The sequence below is a fragment of the Mycteria americana genome, chromosome 4, assembly GCF_035582795.1.
Source record: "Mycteria americana isolate JAX WOST 10 ecotype Jacksonville Zoo and Gardens chromosome 4, USCA_MyAme_1.0, whole genome shotgun sequence".
Taxonomy (NCBI): domain Eukaryota; kingdom Metazoa; phylum Chordata; class Aves; order Ciconiiformes; family Ciconiidae; genus Mycteria; species Mycteria americana.
Window position 1 is genome coordinate 244,360 of NC_134368.1, and position 13,982 is coordinate 258,341.

Below are 13,982 nucleotides of genomic sequence, written 5' to 3' on the forward strand. Positions count from 1 at the left end.
TTAGGTCTTTATTAATGAGAACAAAGAACAGGATGGCAAACCTGCAGGCTTATCCCAAGAAGGCTCGAGCAAAGGGCCGAGCTGCCACTCCGGTTGCCCACGCTTCCCGAGGCATGGCACGCAGCGCAGCACGGTACAGCACGGCGCTTCCCCGCAGCACGGCGCTTCTCCACTGCTGCACAGCCCCGCCACTCGCTCCAGGCTCCCGGAACGCGGTCGGACCCAACTCCTCGTCCACCCTCGCGACCCAGAGCAGCTTGTCGGGCCCATGCCTCACTGCCCAGCCGAGCACGCTGGGTCTGCCGCCACGTCTACATAAGAGTACCCAAGAACCCGCGCTGGCCACAGCTCTCTTTCCCCCTCCTTCACGATTAGATCATTGCACCCAGTGCAGCTGCTCTGCATGAAGCTTCGGCTGAGCAGCGCTCTGACCTGCCTACCCCTCCCATGAGAGGTGGGTGTCCCAGCACATTCCTCCCACGTGTTCTTGGCATGTAAAACTGTGACGGTTCACCGGGTCCAGTCACTGGTTTTCTGGAGAATACAGCCCAGACCCCTCATCTGCTTCCAAAATGGGCTTCCTGCATCACAGACACGCTGCCTGCTCCTCCCAACGCACCCTCTGCTCCAGACCTGCTCCTGGCACGGCTTCCCCTCCCTTTTGGGCTTTCTTGTCCATCCTGCTGTGTTTAATACCTGCACATCCAGCCCCAGCCAGCTGGGCACCAGGCTGCACTGCCAGCTGAGGAGCAGCGTTGGTCGCCCGGTCCCAGACCCGTAAATCAGTGACGCCTTTTGCATCTCCCACATCACCCAAAGGCAGCCGTGGGAAGCAGCGCAGCCCCGATGCCCGGTGCAGCACAAGGCGGCGGCGGTGGTACTCACCCGCAGGGTGTTCTCCCGGTCCAGGACGATCACCCTCCGATTGACGGTGTGCAGCAGCCGCTCCAGGATCAGCTGGATGTGCTTCTTCACCTTCACCTGCAAGGCAAGAGGTGTCACGACCGTGCCTGAGCACCTGGCGCTGCCCGCCGTGGTGCCGGGAGGGAGGGCACAGGTGACAGCACCATCACCGCAGCCGAGGGGAATCGCCCCTGCGGCACACAGCCGGCATGTGGTCCCCAGCCCCCGCAAGCACCCCCTGGGCCAGACGCAGTCGGCCCCGTGGCACTGCCACAATTACTGCAGCTCCCCAAAAAAAGCAGGCAAGGAGGTTGCAAAGTGTTTGCAGTTATTCTTGGCAGAGGGCGCGGGAGCCGGAACTGAGGGCACAAGTTTCCTCAGCACCCCACAGTGCCCCGTGGGGTGGGGAGGAAGCAGCTCTGCTCCAGCCACGGGAGACAGTGGACATCGGATAAGCCCCAACACCTCTGCAGCTCCAGCTGTGGGGGACCGTGGCCGCCGGACGAGCCCTGTGCCCGGGATCCTCAGCCATGGGACCAGACAGCTGTGGTCCTCGGCGGCGGCAGGACGGGAGCACGCTGCCAGGAGGGACAGGCTCATGGCATCTCAGGAGGCGGGAAATCACGAGCTGACTCTAAAGATTTGTGATTTATATGAAATACTGAAATAAGAGTCTTGTCCACTCCAGCGCGGCAAGTACGGCTCGTTTAATCACTGTGCGGGGGCTGGCAGCGTCAGGGCGACCAGCTGGAGCTGCAGCTGGAACGAGGCCACGCGCTCCGGTGCCAATATGGGGCTTGGGGTCCCTGGACAGCTCGGCCTCGTACGCCTCCCTGGCAAAGCTGGCCACCCAGCCGAGGACGGCTGGGGACGGCTGGGGACAGCCGTGTCCGCACTAGCCAGAGCTGTCCCCCGGAGCAGTCAGTACCACAGACAAAGGTGGGTTTCAGCTCACATGGGTTTGAAACATGAGAAGCATCCTCACCCGTGAGCATCCTGATTATCCTCTTCTTAAAGGCTATTTTAGTTTTAAAAGTTAAGGCCAAAACCAAGACATTTCAACCACAACTTCCAAGCTTTCCCCTCCATTGCCTGGGCTTCCCAGTGCCACAGGAATTAAAAAGCCATGCTCACACAGCCACCTCGCCCACCCAGGACACGGTGGCACACGTCTAATTCAGCTTCCACAGCGCCAGTCGCTGTGCTGTAGGTGTGACATCCGGACTTCCCAAGGGGTCCCAGAAAGGGACCCCAAAGCACAGACCAGCCTAGAAAGGACAGAAACGGAGGAAGTATCCTGTAGAGCCAGAGCACAGATCCCTGCGCTTTCCCAAAACGTTGCAGGAACGGCCACCACCGGCAGCGACTTCCAGCCACTCAGCCCTGCTGTGGGTGCACTGGGGCTTGCGGGGAGAGATGGTGATGGGCTCACTGGTAGCCCAGGGACGTTGCCTGATGCTAGCTGTAGAAAGGCAGGGGATGGAGGGCAGCACGCAGGCAACACAGGGAAAGGGGGACAGCTACCGAAGTGTGGACATGCCTGGCCCCGTACATCAGACTGGCACCACAGCGACGTGACCCAGCACCCCACACCAGGCAGCGTGCTGCGTTTCTGTGCCGCAGGAAATGGAGGAGGAGAAGGGTGACCCAGGGAGGGAGCTGCCAGCGCAGCTGTGTGAGGGCTGTGCTCGCGCCTGTGACTTCAACGTGCTCAGCCCAAACACCCGTGATGCCAGGGCAGGAGCCTACAGGGAGAGCCGTGACTGCAGGTCACACTGCCGGGGCTGTCGGCAGTCGCCGGTTGTGCTCTGTCTTTTGTATGCTGCTTCCAGTGTTGCAAGCCCACACTTCATCCTTCCAGCGCTTGGGGAGCCCCGAGTCCAGCAGGGCCAAGCGGGGCCGTGCTGGGGGGGCCGCGACCCGGCGTGAGCCAGCTCTGGAGCACCAGCACGCCTCGCACACGTCTTGCCTGCCACGCTGGGAATGCCGCCGGGCCACCCTGCAGCCCCGATACCCCCTGAGAGCCGTGAGCCCTCGCTGGGTCCTTGCCTGAGCGAGGCGCTGGAACGGCCCGAGCCCACCCGCTGGTGCACGATGAAGCACTGAGGCCACGGGGGGGCAGGGCGAAGGTCCGGGCACAGTCACCCCCCACCCCAGGGTGGGACACGGGGCACCGGGGGCTCACAGCAAGCCTAGAGCCACGCAGAGCCCCGGTCTCCCAGCCCTGTAGGGCACCTCCCGGGACTGACCCCATCACCGCAGCATCTCTGCCAGCAGCCCAGCTCCGCACGTTGGCTCCAGGTGACCATACAGGGTTTGTCACCATAATGAGATGCAGATGAGCCCTTCCCAAACGCGCATGGGTGCCTGGCTCCTTCCCACCATCCGCCAAGCGCCGAAGCCCACCAGAGAAGCACTCACCAGCTCCGCGTCCCCATGGTCCTTGTGCCGTCCCTCGCCTGCGCCATGCTGCGCTCGCCGCTCCTCCGCTCTCTGCAACAAACAGCACCCTGGGAAGTCGGGCGGATGCCCAGCAAGGACGGCCCCATCCCACCAGCGGCCAGCCCGGGACAAGTCAGGCACCCGCAGCAGGACCGTGCCTAGCCGGACGCCAGCCGGCTCAGCCCTGGACTGGTTGTTACTGCGATCTCTCGCTTTGGTACCCCGCACCAGCAGGCAGGCTCCTGCAGGCAGCATGGGGAGAAGGGGGTATGTGGGGGTCCCTGCTGCTCCGGGCCAGCTCTCTGCGGCGGGGTGCTGGGCTGGACCCCTGCGCCGCAGGGCTCTGGCTCACGTTTAGGGCCGTCGCTCCTAATTTTGGAGTGCAACGCTGCCCAGGGGCCATGCACTCCCTTGCCCTTGGGTCGGTGCTGTCCCTTGGCTGGGAGGCCTCTTCCCCACTTGTGGGGACTGACGGGAACTCGCCAGAGACCAGCTGAGGTGGAAATCAAAAGGTTTTTACCCCCAGCTTGGGCAGGTTCCCACTGGGATGGTGGGCGCCAACAGCCCCCTTTGACTTTGGATGGACCGTGATCAGTCCTAACCATTTCGTGGCCAGTAGTTTATGCTTAGCCCTATTCAAACGGGTTTAGTCAGATCATTTCCACGGTGATTACTGGAGAGGGAAAGGAGACAACAGAGAAGGTGGGATTTACCTTCTGGGCCTTGTACAGCACCTCCAGGATGTTGCTGAGCAGCTCAATGCAGGCATCCTCCTCCTCTCCCTTCTCAATCAGCTCCTGCAGGATGGGCACTGTCGTCTGCAGCAGCAGCTCCCGGCACTCTGTTGGGGCGGACACGGAGGCGCGGGGCTGGCGGGCATACCGGCACCGCCCCGGCACGGGAGAGGACGGGGCAGGAAAGGCACCAACAGGACAGACAGGACGAGCGTGACGCCTGCTCTGGGCTGCGACCCACACGCATGGAGCCGTCAACTTCCTCCTTGGATGGAGCAGGGTTTTTGGAAAAACATTAAATCCTGGTGGGAAGGCTCCAACACAGAGAATTCGTTGCAGCCTGTTACACAGCTACTTATCCTCTCTGCTAAAATCAACCAAACTAAAATAGAAAAGCCTCATCTGAACCTCTCCTGCTTCAGCTTCCGCCAACGGACTTTGTTCTGCTTCTCTGCTCTGTTAAAGGTGCGTACGATTTAACTGAATAGATGGAGACTTTTTAAACTGGACACCGTCTCGATAAACTAGAGTCTCTAGTGCTGAAAAACCTGTGCTCTTCCTATTACATATTACTCTGTTCCTCTGCCCAGGGCTGGTATTTGCGGCACCACGCCGCACTGCCGGTTCCACGTTGCTGCTTATCCCTACAGTGGCACTACTAAAGTGGGGGCACGGGGAAGGAAAGTGGGGGGAAAACGTTTCTCTTGTTTTCTTGCTGGCACCACCGTCTGCCATTGTGGGGTGCGGAGGAGCGGTGTCGTACGGCCTCCCCGGGGCTGTGGGGGGGGATGTGGGGAAGGACCCAGGGTGGGCTGTGGGGAGGGACGCAGGGTGGGATGTGGGGAGGGACGCGGGGAGCGCTCGCAGGATCGCGGTGGCTCAGAGCAGAGCCGGAGCAGGCGGCAGGAGGTGACCTGCCACCCGCACTCGATGGCTTAGACACGTTCACGTTGCCAGCTCTCAAAGTCTCCACGGGCAGAGACACAAAACGGTTCCTGCTGCCTGCGGCTGAGCTGCTACCCTGCTCCCCGGACCCTTCCTGCTGCGGCTGAAGCCCAGGGCCCCTGGCCCAGCTCCCCAAGGCAGCCCACTCCCCTTCTCTTTAAAGATGCCGTGTGGGTATTTGGAAGCTCATCGCGTCTCCCCCGTGCCCTTTCCTGCCCCGAGCCCCTCAGTTGTTTCTTCCTCACCCTGTCCTCTAAGCTCTGCTTTCTTCTGGACTTCCTCCAGTTTAGCCACAAGTTTCTTGTGCCACCCAAAACCGCGCCTGGAAGTGAGCCCAGCCGCGGCCTCGCTGACGCCGAGCAGGGTGCAGGGCGCTCGCGTGTCCGAGGGACGCTCTCCCCACGGGGGCTGCACCCCCGAGCCCCTCTGCTCCCCCAGCCCCAAACCCCTCCTGCAGCGCTGCTGCCGCCCTGGGCTCCGTCCTCTGCTCCATGATTGCTTTCACATGATTGTTTTTAACTTAAATATGGTCTATAGCTTTCAAAACCTTTTCTCCAACTTGTTGAGATTTTAAATCCTGAGTCTGTCCTCCAGCGTGCCTCCAGTCACTTCTGCCTTGCAGGGCAAAATTTACCAAGTCTACTCTTTTTTCCATCACCTAGATTACTCCTAGGAATACCAAACAGCATCAGAGTCAGGGCAGACCTGGGGAATCCTACTCAGTACGTCCTTCCAGTCTGACAGCAAGCCCCCGACACCCCCGCCCTGAACACCACTCCTGAACCACCCTCACGCCGACTGCGTTTTGCTGCAGCTGAACCCTGTTGCCCTCTGCAGCCTGGCAGCGCTTCCGACAGCAGGAGAGCTTCACCCCGACAGCACCGGCTGGGCGACGCACGCGTCCCGCACGAGCTCGAGGGAATTGCCTCCCTCTGCAGAGCCGCCCCGGGCACGGGCCCTGTCTCAGGGGCAGAGGAGGGGTCCCCGCAGCAGGGACTCGTCCCCATCCGACACCCTGGCCGTCCCGGAGAGCTCAGCGTGGGCAGTGCTGCCAGGGCCCCCAGTGCCCCCTCTCACCGTAGGACTGGAAGACCTTGCTGTTGACGATGTCAGTCAGGGACTGCAGCTTCTGCTTCAGCAGGCGCTGGGGTGGCAGGTTCCCAATGAAGTCCCGCAGCAAGGCCCTGCCATCCAGGCGAGAGGATTTAACGAGTGTTAAATACGGCGCTTGCAAGAACCCCGCTTGTTTTGCAGTCCCGAGCACCCGCGGCCCCTTTCCTTCTGCAGGAGACAAATGCAGCAGCGGGGGGTCGGGCACCGATTGCCCCTGTGTTTCGGTCAGGACGGGGCTGCTGGGTGGGGGGAGCCGCTCGATGGCGGCAGAGCTGTGCGGGGAGGGGCCGGGCAGGATGGTCCCACCACACAAAGCCACGAGGCAGCCCGTGCCCACCGCAGACAGCCACGCAGAGACACCCGGCGTAAAAACTCTGCCTGAATTCCCGAAACGGACCCGGCTGGGACTGAGGGTTTCCAGGCTCAGCCCCTGCCTGAAGCACAGGCTACTGCTAAAATTGAGCAAAACCCTCCCCTGGTTTTGCACTAGGAAGGGGATAAGGAGGCAACTCCCAAGCGTCAGGAAACCCAGACCCCTCCGCCTGCCCTCGCCCTCAGCTTGACGGCATCAGCTTGCGTCCCTGCCGGCAGCTCCGGGATGGGGGTCACCGCAGGACAGGAGTGGGGACAGAGGTGGCTGCGGCAGGCGCTGCGCACGCCACAGAGCAGGGCTGGGGATGACGGGGGCAACGGGGACCCTACCCCAGCGCAGAGGAGTCGAAGATCCCAAACACGTCCTCGAGGATGGAAGGCAGGTACTTCAGGGCTGCTCCCTGCAAAGAGATGAGAGAGCTGCCTGCACCGGCCCTGCTTCGCCACGCGCCCGCGGGGCAGGATGGACGGACGGACACCGCGCGGGTAGGGAGGTGACCCCCGGCCCCTCCTGCCTCCCCCAGGTTGCGGGTGCTGAGCCAGCACCATCCTCGTTCAGCCCCCCCTTGTTAAAGCAGCCTGGCCCGCAGCCGCCAGCCCATCGCCCTCGCCGTCCCGGGGAAGCGGCGTCCAGCCGGGAGCAGCTCCCTCTTGCCAAGCCACCAGCGTCCAGCAAAGCACCCAGAACCACCACGGTCACGTACCTCTACTGTTGTCAATAAGAATAACTGTCTCCAGCTTTTACTTGGAAACACATAAACTCCCACAACATGACTATCAGGTACGCAGGCCCTGGCTTGCGTTGCTTGTAAAACCCTCCAGCACCGCTCACGGCCGCCGGCAGCCACTGCTGCTGCAGCCGAGGCTGCTGGGGGAGCGGGGCTGCCCTGCACCCAGCCCGGCTCCGTGCCCTCGCTGGAAGGCTGCAAGGGTGGGGACACACGGCTATTTGTTTTTTGGAACAGCAAACACACTGACCACAAATCGTTCTGCATTAAAATCTACTTCGTTATGTTTATGATGTGACTAAGTAGCGTAAATGACTCGCCGAGTTCTGCTTAGCTTTGCCCGGTAGCTGGTCCTTCAGGCTTCCCCGGGCTTCCAATGTGCTAAAAGTGGCACCAGGGACCCTCCAGCCTCCGGGTGCAGCCGCCTGCCAGAGGTGGTCTCACACGCTTCTGCACTTCAACATCAGTTTAGGAGGTTCAATGCCTGCAGATCCACACGGGGCCGACCGCTACGCGATTCAGCTCCAGGAATTTTCACCCAGTGGTTTCGGCATCAAGTCCGTCATCTCCCTCTGAGTTGCAGTAGGCGCTTGGAAGACTGGTGCCTATTGCAAATTCACCTAGTTTTAAAAAGTGCCTGGACAAGTTCACCTAGGACACATCCCTCAGAGCACAGCGAATACAGAGATTACGGGCACAGCCTGGGCAAGTCCCTGGAGGGGTTTGCCCTGGGAGCACCCTGCAGCAGGACCGAAACCTCTGCCTGGCTCTGACCCCTTGCTGGGTGGCCGCTGCCCACGTCACGGCAGTAACGGGCAGGGCAGACCCTCGTCCCAAGCCGGGATGGCTCCGTGAAGATCTCCAGATGCAATTAAAAACTGCGCCCCAGAGGCCCTGCCGGCCCAGAGCCGGCTCCGGCAGCGGCAGTCACCCGTCCTGCCGCCTGGCACCGCGTTCCCGGTGAGCTCGGTGAGCTCCCGCGCCCTTTGCTGGACTGGGCTCTGCCTTTGCCTGCAGCACTAAGCGATGCTCCAGTCTTCTCCCTCTGGGTTTGCAAAGACTGTGATGGAGTTCCCCAGTACCCTCTTCTAGCTGACTGAAATAGCGTTAATGTCCGTCGAACACACCAGACCCTGAGTCATTTCTGCAGCTCTTGCAAACCCTTCTCCAATACCTGTTGCAACTGAGGGCAGCAAGGCCGGGCGCATCATCCACCAACAGCCTCGTTCGCATCGTGTGCCCCTCCAGATATCTCTGTTTAACGCCTCTTTGCACGTAAATCCAGGGACTGGCTGACTTCTTGACTGACTGCAATGACACCATGCTCGGAGCTGCCTTCGGCCGCTCGCTGCTGGCAGCTCCCAGCTCTGCTCCCAGCTGCTGCTCCGCAGCCCCGTCCCCTGCCCCGGCACCTCTCTGCCCGCAGAGCCCGGGCACGGAGCAGGGGCTTCCCCGTTATCCAGCGCCGCCGCTGCCGCCCATGCCCCCTGCACCGGCCACGGCCGCGTCTGGAGAATCAGCAAACACGCAGAGATGTCTGAGCCGAGAGCCAATTCCCCTGGGACCCAAAAGAAATGCCCATCCCAGCACGACGGTTCTCCATTTGTAATGACTTTTTTTAGAACTGAGAAGATATATGTTAGGAGATTAAAGGTAGTTATTTTAATGAACTTACACAATGCTAATTTTAAATCAGAATGCGGTATCAAGTCAAACAGTTGTTAGTCTCGCCTATTATGTCAGTTATCTTAGTCAGTCACATTTGTAACTTCAAAAAAGTGACAGCTAAATTTGATTTTTTTTTTTTACTAAACTCCATGCTTAGTAAAGCTGGACTGATTAACATTAATTAGACTGCCACCCTTTAATTCTGAATTGATTGCATCCTCTCCATGACTGAGCCAGGATCAATGGTCAGCCTCTTTGGTCTACAGTTAGCAAGGTCATCTGATTCACTTTTTGAAAAATGAGCTAATACAGACTTTTTCCCATTCCTCAAGGATTTTTCCGGTGTTACAAGACTTCTTAAACATTGGCATCTACGTCTCAGAAAGGATTTATTCCAGAAACTGGTTCTGGCTTTTATTGTAACTGCCAAGGCAACTGCCTGGCCTGGCAGAACTGAAAATGTCTGTCTTCCACCACTGAGGATGAGCCCCCTCTTACTGATTTTTCATGGCAAGAGTGTGTCACAGCCCGGCCACGACGTACAAATTGTGTCCGATTTCTCCCCAGCTGCAGAACAGCAATGTTTGTTCGAACCAGCTGCCCTGCCCGTGCCGTCACTGGTGATGCTGTGGCAGCGCTGGTGGAGCTGGAGGATGGACCGCTGGCACCCACCCACCGGGTCCGGTGGGAGCGGGCAGGGAGACGACCGTCAGTGAGCCCAGTGCAGAACCGGGACGGGCGCGGAGCCCGGTGGTCGCCAGCCTGGGGCAGGAGCCGCCTCTGGTGCGCGTGGCAGCGACCGTCACCTTTGCGCAATGCCGGTGGCAGGGTGTCCTGCAGAAACCCACCCACGTGCCAGCGGCCACAGGGGAAGAGTCTCAGCGAAGCTCCAACCATGGACACTCGTGAGCACCCCATCAGGAAAGCGCAGCCCCTGACCCGGGCTGCGAAATGCAAATGCAAACCCAAACACTCCAAGGGGCCGCGGCGGGCCGGGGCCATCTCCTCCGCTCCACCCTGCTGAGCTGCAGGTAAGCCTGGACCTAAACTGAGGAAAGATGGAGGGGAGCGGGTTGTCCCTCTCAAGGCATGAACAAGGGGAAACGTGCACCCACCACAAGCAGCGACCTGCCGCTGCTGCATGCCTGTGCGGGCTGTCTCCAGGCACGGGACCCAGTTTGGGTCCCCTGAAGCTCCCAGCTGCGCTGGCAGCAGCGTGATGCTCTGCTCCGCCTTGCTCAGCGCCTTGGCAGCTGGCATGAGCCCTAAGTGTTCGTTTAAGTCTGTACCCCAATCCCACCTCAAAACTCAACTTCTCTGGGTGCAGAGAAAACCAGGGCTCCAGGAGGGAAGCAGTGGGATGAGTGAAGCTCTTCTCAAGGGCCCTCTGGCTATGGCAGGGAGCAGTTGCAGCAGAAGCCCTGTCTCCTGGCTGGAGATGTGCAAGGCAGCTGCACGCAGGGAGCAGGTAGCCTTCCATCTCCTTCACATCAGGGGCACCGTCCAGGTCACAGCATTTATCGGGGATGCTGGAGGTGTTTGGCTGAAGAACAGCTCCTGCTCTCTGGCTAGGACCGTGCCATGGGTTTGTCCCTGGCCCCCAGCCTGTCTGACGCCAGTAAGCAGAGCCCAAAGAGGCTCAGCCTCCTCTCCACAGCTCCAAGTAGTCAAAATAGTACAAAACCTCCCAGCCTAAAGTAGTCCAACAGAGGACCGGCTCTCTCCACAAGAGAGGTGGCCTTTGCAGGAGTGTTGCAGCTAACAAGCTATTATCAGCTCTGCCTTGGGCTGATCAGATAATTGCAGCTTTAACGAAAAGAGTAGGCAGAACGGGATGAAGCTGCAAAGCTTACGTCAGCCACTAAGATCTTTCGGGTATCACCTTCAGCTGCTAGACGGGAGCTGGTCGTCACAGCTAAAGATGCAGGGTGCCTGCAAGCTCTGTAAAGCAGCTACAAAGTCCACTTAGAGAACAAGAAAAAAAAGTTCTCTCCTTGGAGTACCTGCTCAAGGTGTTCAGGAGACACCGTCAGGGCTGGATATAGCACGACCCAGTGGCTGGGGTCCAGCAGGAACCAGCGCAGGATGCAGCACAAGAGCTGTGGCCAGGACACCAGGGAAGCCACGGGACCCCCCGGACGGGGGAGCAATGGGGGGGCCGGGCAGAGGCACCGGGAGCCAGGCAGCACGAGGCTGGGCACTTGGTCTGAGGCTCAGAGGAGAAGAGGATGGGACCTTGCTGGCTCACAAGCCCACAGTGGTGCTTCCCAAGGTCAGGGCCTCTTGAATAAGAAATGTCTGTATATTAAAATAATCCTGGGTGGATTTTTCTTCCACAGATCAGTACGGCTGTTTGCAAACTTGCACAAACTTTCAGCATCCACAGCCTGCTCCGAGGAGCAGATACAGACCATCGCAAGGGGCTCGACAGCTTCATCACACAGTAGATTAACAAGCACTGCCTTTGCCCGTTTCACAAGGTGCTCCCTCCTTCCCAAGTAGGAGAGACCTTGAGCAACCATTTCCATCCCCTACCCCCCTCCCCAGGTTGGAGGCGAATCTGCAGCTCCCTGCTCCAGCTCCCTGCTCCAGCTCCCTGCTCCAGCTCCCTGCTCGCGTCTTTTCCAGGAGGGAGGGGTCTGGTCTGGCCAGGTAGGTGATCCCACCCGAAAGGTGCCCCCTACACATGGTCACCCTTCGCTGGGGCTTTTCCAGCTCGGCCGCACACTCTGAAGCGCGGGCACCAGACACATATGCACCACGGGGACTTACGCTGCGGCAAAGGGCATTTTCTGTTTTCTTCTTGAGTCCCTTCCTGATAATTCCCAACTTTGAGAGAGCATTCCCTGATCAGCGCCAGGCACGGAGCTGACGTTGCCAGAGCACTATCCGTTATTGTCCCAGGTCTCATCTGCCAGCGCGTCAGTCAGCTTGGAGCCCATCACCGTGCATTTAAAGTTAAGGGATTTCTCACTCTTAAGACCACTTTCTGATTTTCATTTCCACAGTGAATAATTTCACCTGGGCACTCTCTCCCCCAGTGAAACACTTTGTCGGTGACATGGAAGAAGCCCTGTCACCGTAACGCCTGCGGAGCAGCAGAGCCGGCGGTGAGCACCGAGGAGGACAAGTGACGGTGAGGAGGAGACCCGGCTGACACCGTGCTCAGGGCGAGTCAACACCGTGCACTGCGATGCGGCCGAGCACAAAGCCACACGCGGAAATACCAAACACAAGCTGCATTGACAAAATTGGCAACTTTAAAGTTGGGAGGCAATGACCGAAAATGACCTGGGGGACGTCAGTGAGAAACAACCCCGATGCCTCCCCCCTCTGATGGAACGAGCTCCCCTTTCTGCCTTCCTCCAAGGAGCCGCCACCAAGCCAGTGACCTGGTGACGAGATCTCTGAGTCCAGGTATTCGCACCCAGAAGAGATGGGAGCAGAGGGAAAGTCTCTCTGAAGGACTGTGTCGTGCTACTGTGCAACACCAAAGCCCACTACAGACCGTGGCCCCAGCACCTAGACCTGCTCAACACTCCAGCAATCCCCAAGGAAGAGCCTGGGGGGCTTCTAAGGGGGACATCCCCCTAAAGAGAACAGCACAAATCTGCCAGAGCTTCAATCCTTCCTGCTCTCTCTAACAAAGTAATAGCAACCAGAAAAGCTATTTTCACAGGGAAAGCTCCCGCTCAGCAGCTGGGATCCCGCTGCAGAACTCGGCCGCTTCCAGGAGAAAGCGCCGTCAGACTCAGCAAACCTGGCAGCAGCAGCAGTGGGCAAATCTCTGAGCCCCATCCCCAGCTTCCTTCAGGCTGCTCTGGGCGGAGGGCAGCTCCCGCCGAATCCTCACCCCGAACTAAGGGATCCTGCCCCAAAGCCACAGCAGCGTGACGGCACGTGAGGGAATACCGTTTTCCAGTCTGCTTTTTAACGACATTCGGCTGTTGCGCACACCCACGGTGCCTCGAGCGCACCGGAGGAACTGCAACCGTGCTGCAACTGGAAAACTGTCCTGCTGAGACGGGCAGCCGCTGCTGGCCGCGTGACAGGGACTCAGCCGGACTCCCCCAGCACTGAGACGCCAGCCCAGCTGAGGTAACTGCAGCCTCGTCTTTTCCAATTAACGCCGTCTGCGGTAAGGCTGCAGCCTCAGGCGCTCCTTACCGCGCACGCGTGTCTCCCCACACCTCGGCTGGACACCCGGCACGGCTGGATCCCAGACGTGGGCTTCGTCCGCTCCTGACAGTCCTCCGCCTCCTCCCCGACACTTTCGGCAGGCGGCTGGCGGACCTGGCCCGCATCGCCTGTGCCTTGTGGCAGACCGTGCCGCGCCGTCTGTGCCTCGTGGCTATTATTTGCTATCACCACTGCTATTCCTGATCTCAGCCGCAGGGCAGCTGCAGGGACGCCTTTTCTGGTGATGCGCGGGCAGAGCTTTCCCTCTGCCCTGGACAGTGGCCCCTCTACTCTGGATGCGTTTGCAAGAATTCTTTTCTGCAGACCTGAAGACGGTGCTGAGTGATGCAGAACTCGCACAGGTGAGTGTGCAGCAGTCGGTAACACTGCAGCGACAGGTTACCATAGCACGGAGTCTCTAGAGCAACGGTATTGAGATGGAAATCAGAATAATGATCAGTGTTTAGATGGGAGAGGGGATAAGGAGGGAGAGGCCGTCCTCCTCTCCACGAGGATAGCTCTCATGTTGGGCTTCAAACTACTTTTTTCTAAATTAGAGTAGTTTATAAGGGATTATCTAAGAACACCATGAATTAATGCAACACAGGAGCCACCGCACGTCCCAGCCTGCAGACGAGGTCCCCACCTGCACCCTGCGGTGCCTCTCCAGCTGGGAGACCGCGGGTGCAGAGTGCGGCCCTATCCTCACCCCTGGCACCGCACCAAAGTGAGACCAACTCAGCCCCGGCGCCGGCTCCTGCCTCCCCTCGCTAACCGACTTCGCAGAGTAACGTGGCTCTGTCGCGTTCTCCGTTCAGCTCCCCCCCCCAGCACCGTCACACCGGCGGCTGGAGGACCTCGACACGGGCTGCCGGTAAAGGACACGGCTGTGCCCGCG

General features: G+C 59.6%; 1 protein-coding gene across 1 annotated transcript in view; it reads right to left on the reverse strand.

Moving 5' to 3' along the window:
• Positions 1-13,982, reverse strand: part of LOC142408783 (dedicator of cytokinesis protein 2-like) — an 86,140-nt gene that overhangs the window by 43,902 nt on the left and 28,256 nt on the right. Inside the window, exons 24-28 of the mRNA XM_075499347.1 lie at positions 6,840-6,910; positions 6,102-6,208; positions 4,059-4,186; positions 3,325-3,396; positions 886-981 (exon numbers count right to left, since the gene is read on the reverse strand). Coding sequence (XP_075355462.1) covers positions 886-981; positions 3,325-3,396; positions 4,059-4,186; positions 6,102-6,208; positions 6,840-6,910 — 474 coding nt within the window. The remainder of the gene's footprint in view (positions 1-885; positions 982-3,324; positions 3,397-4,058; positions 4,187-6,101; positions 6,209-6,839; positions 6,911-13,982) is intronic.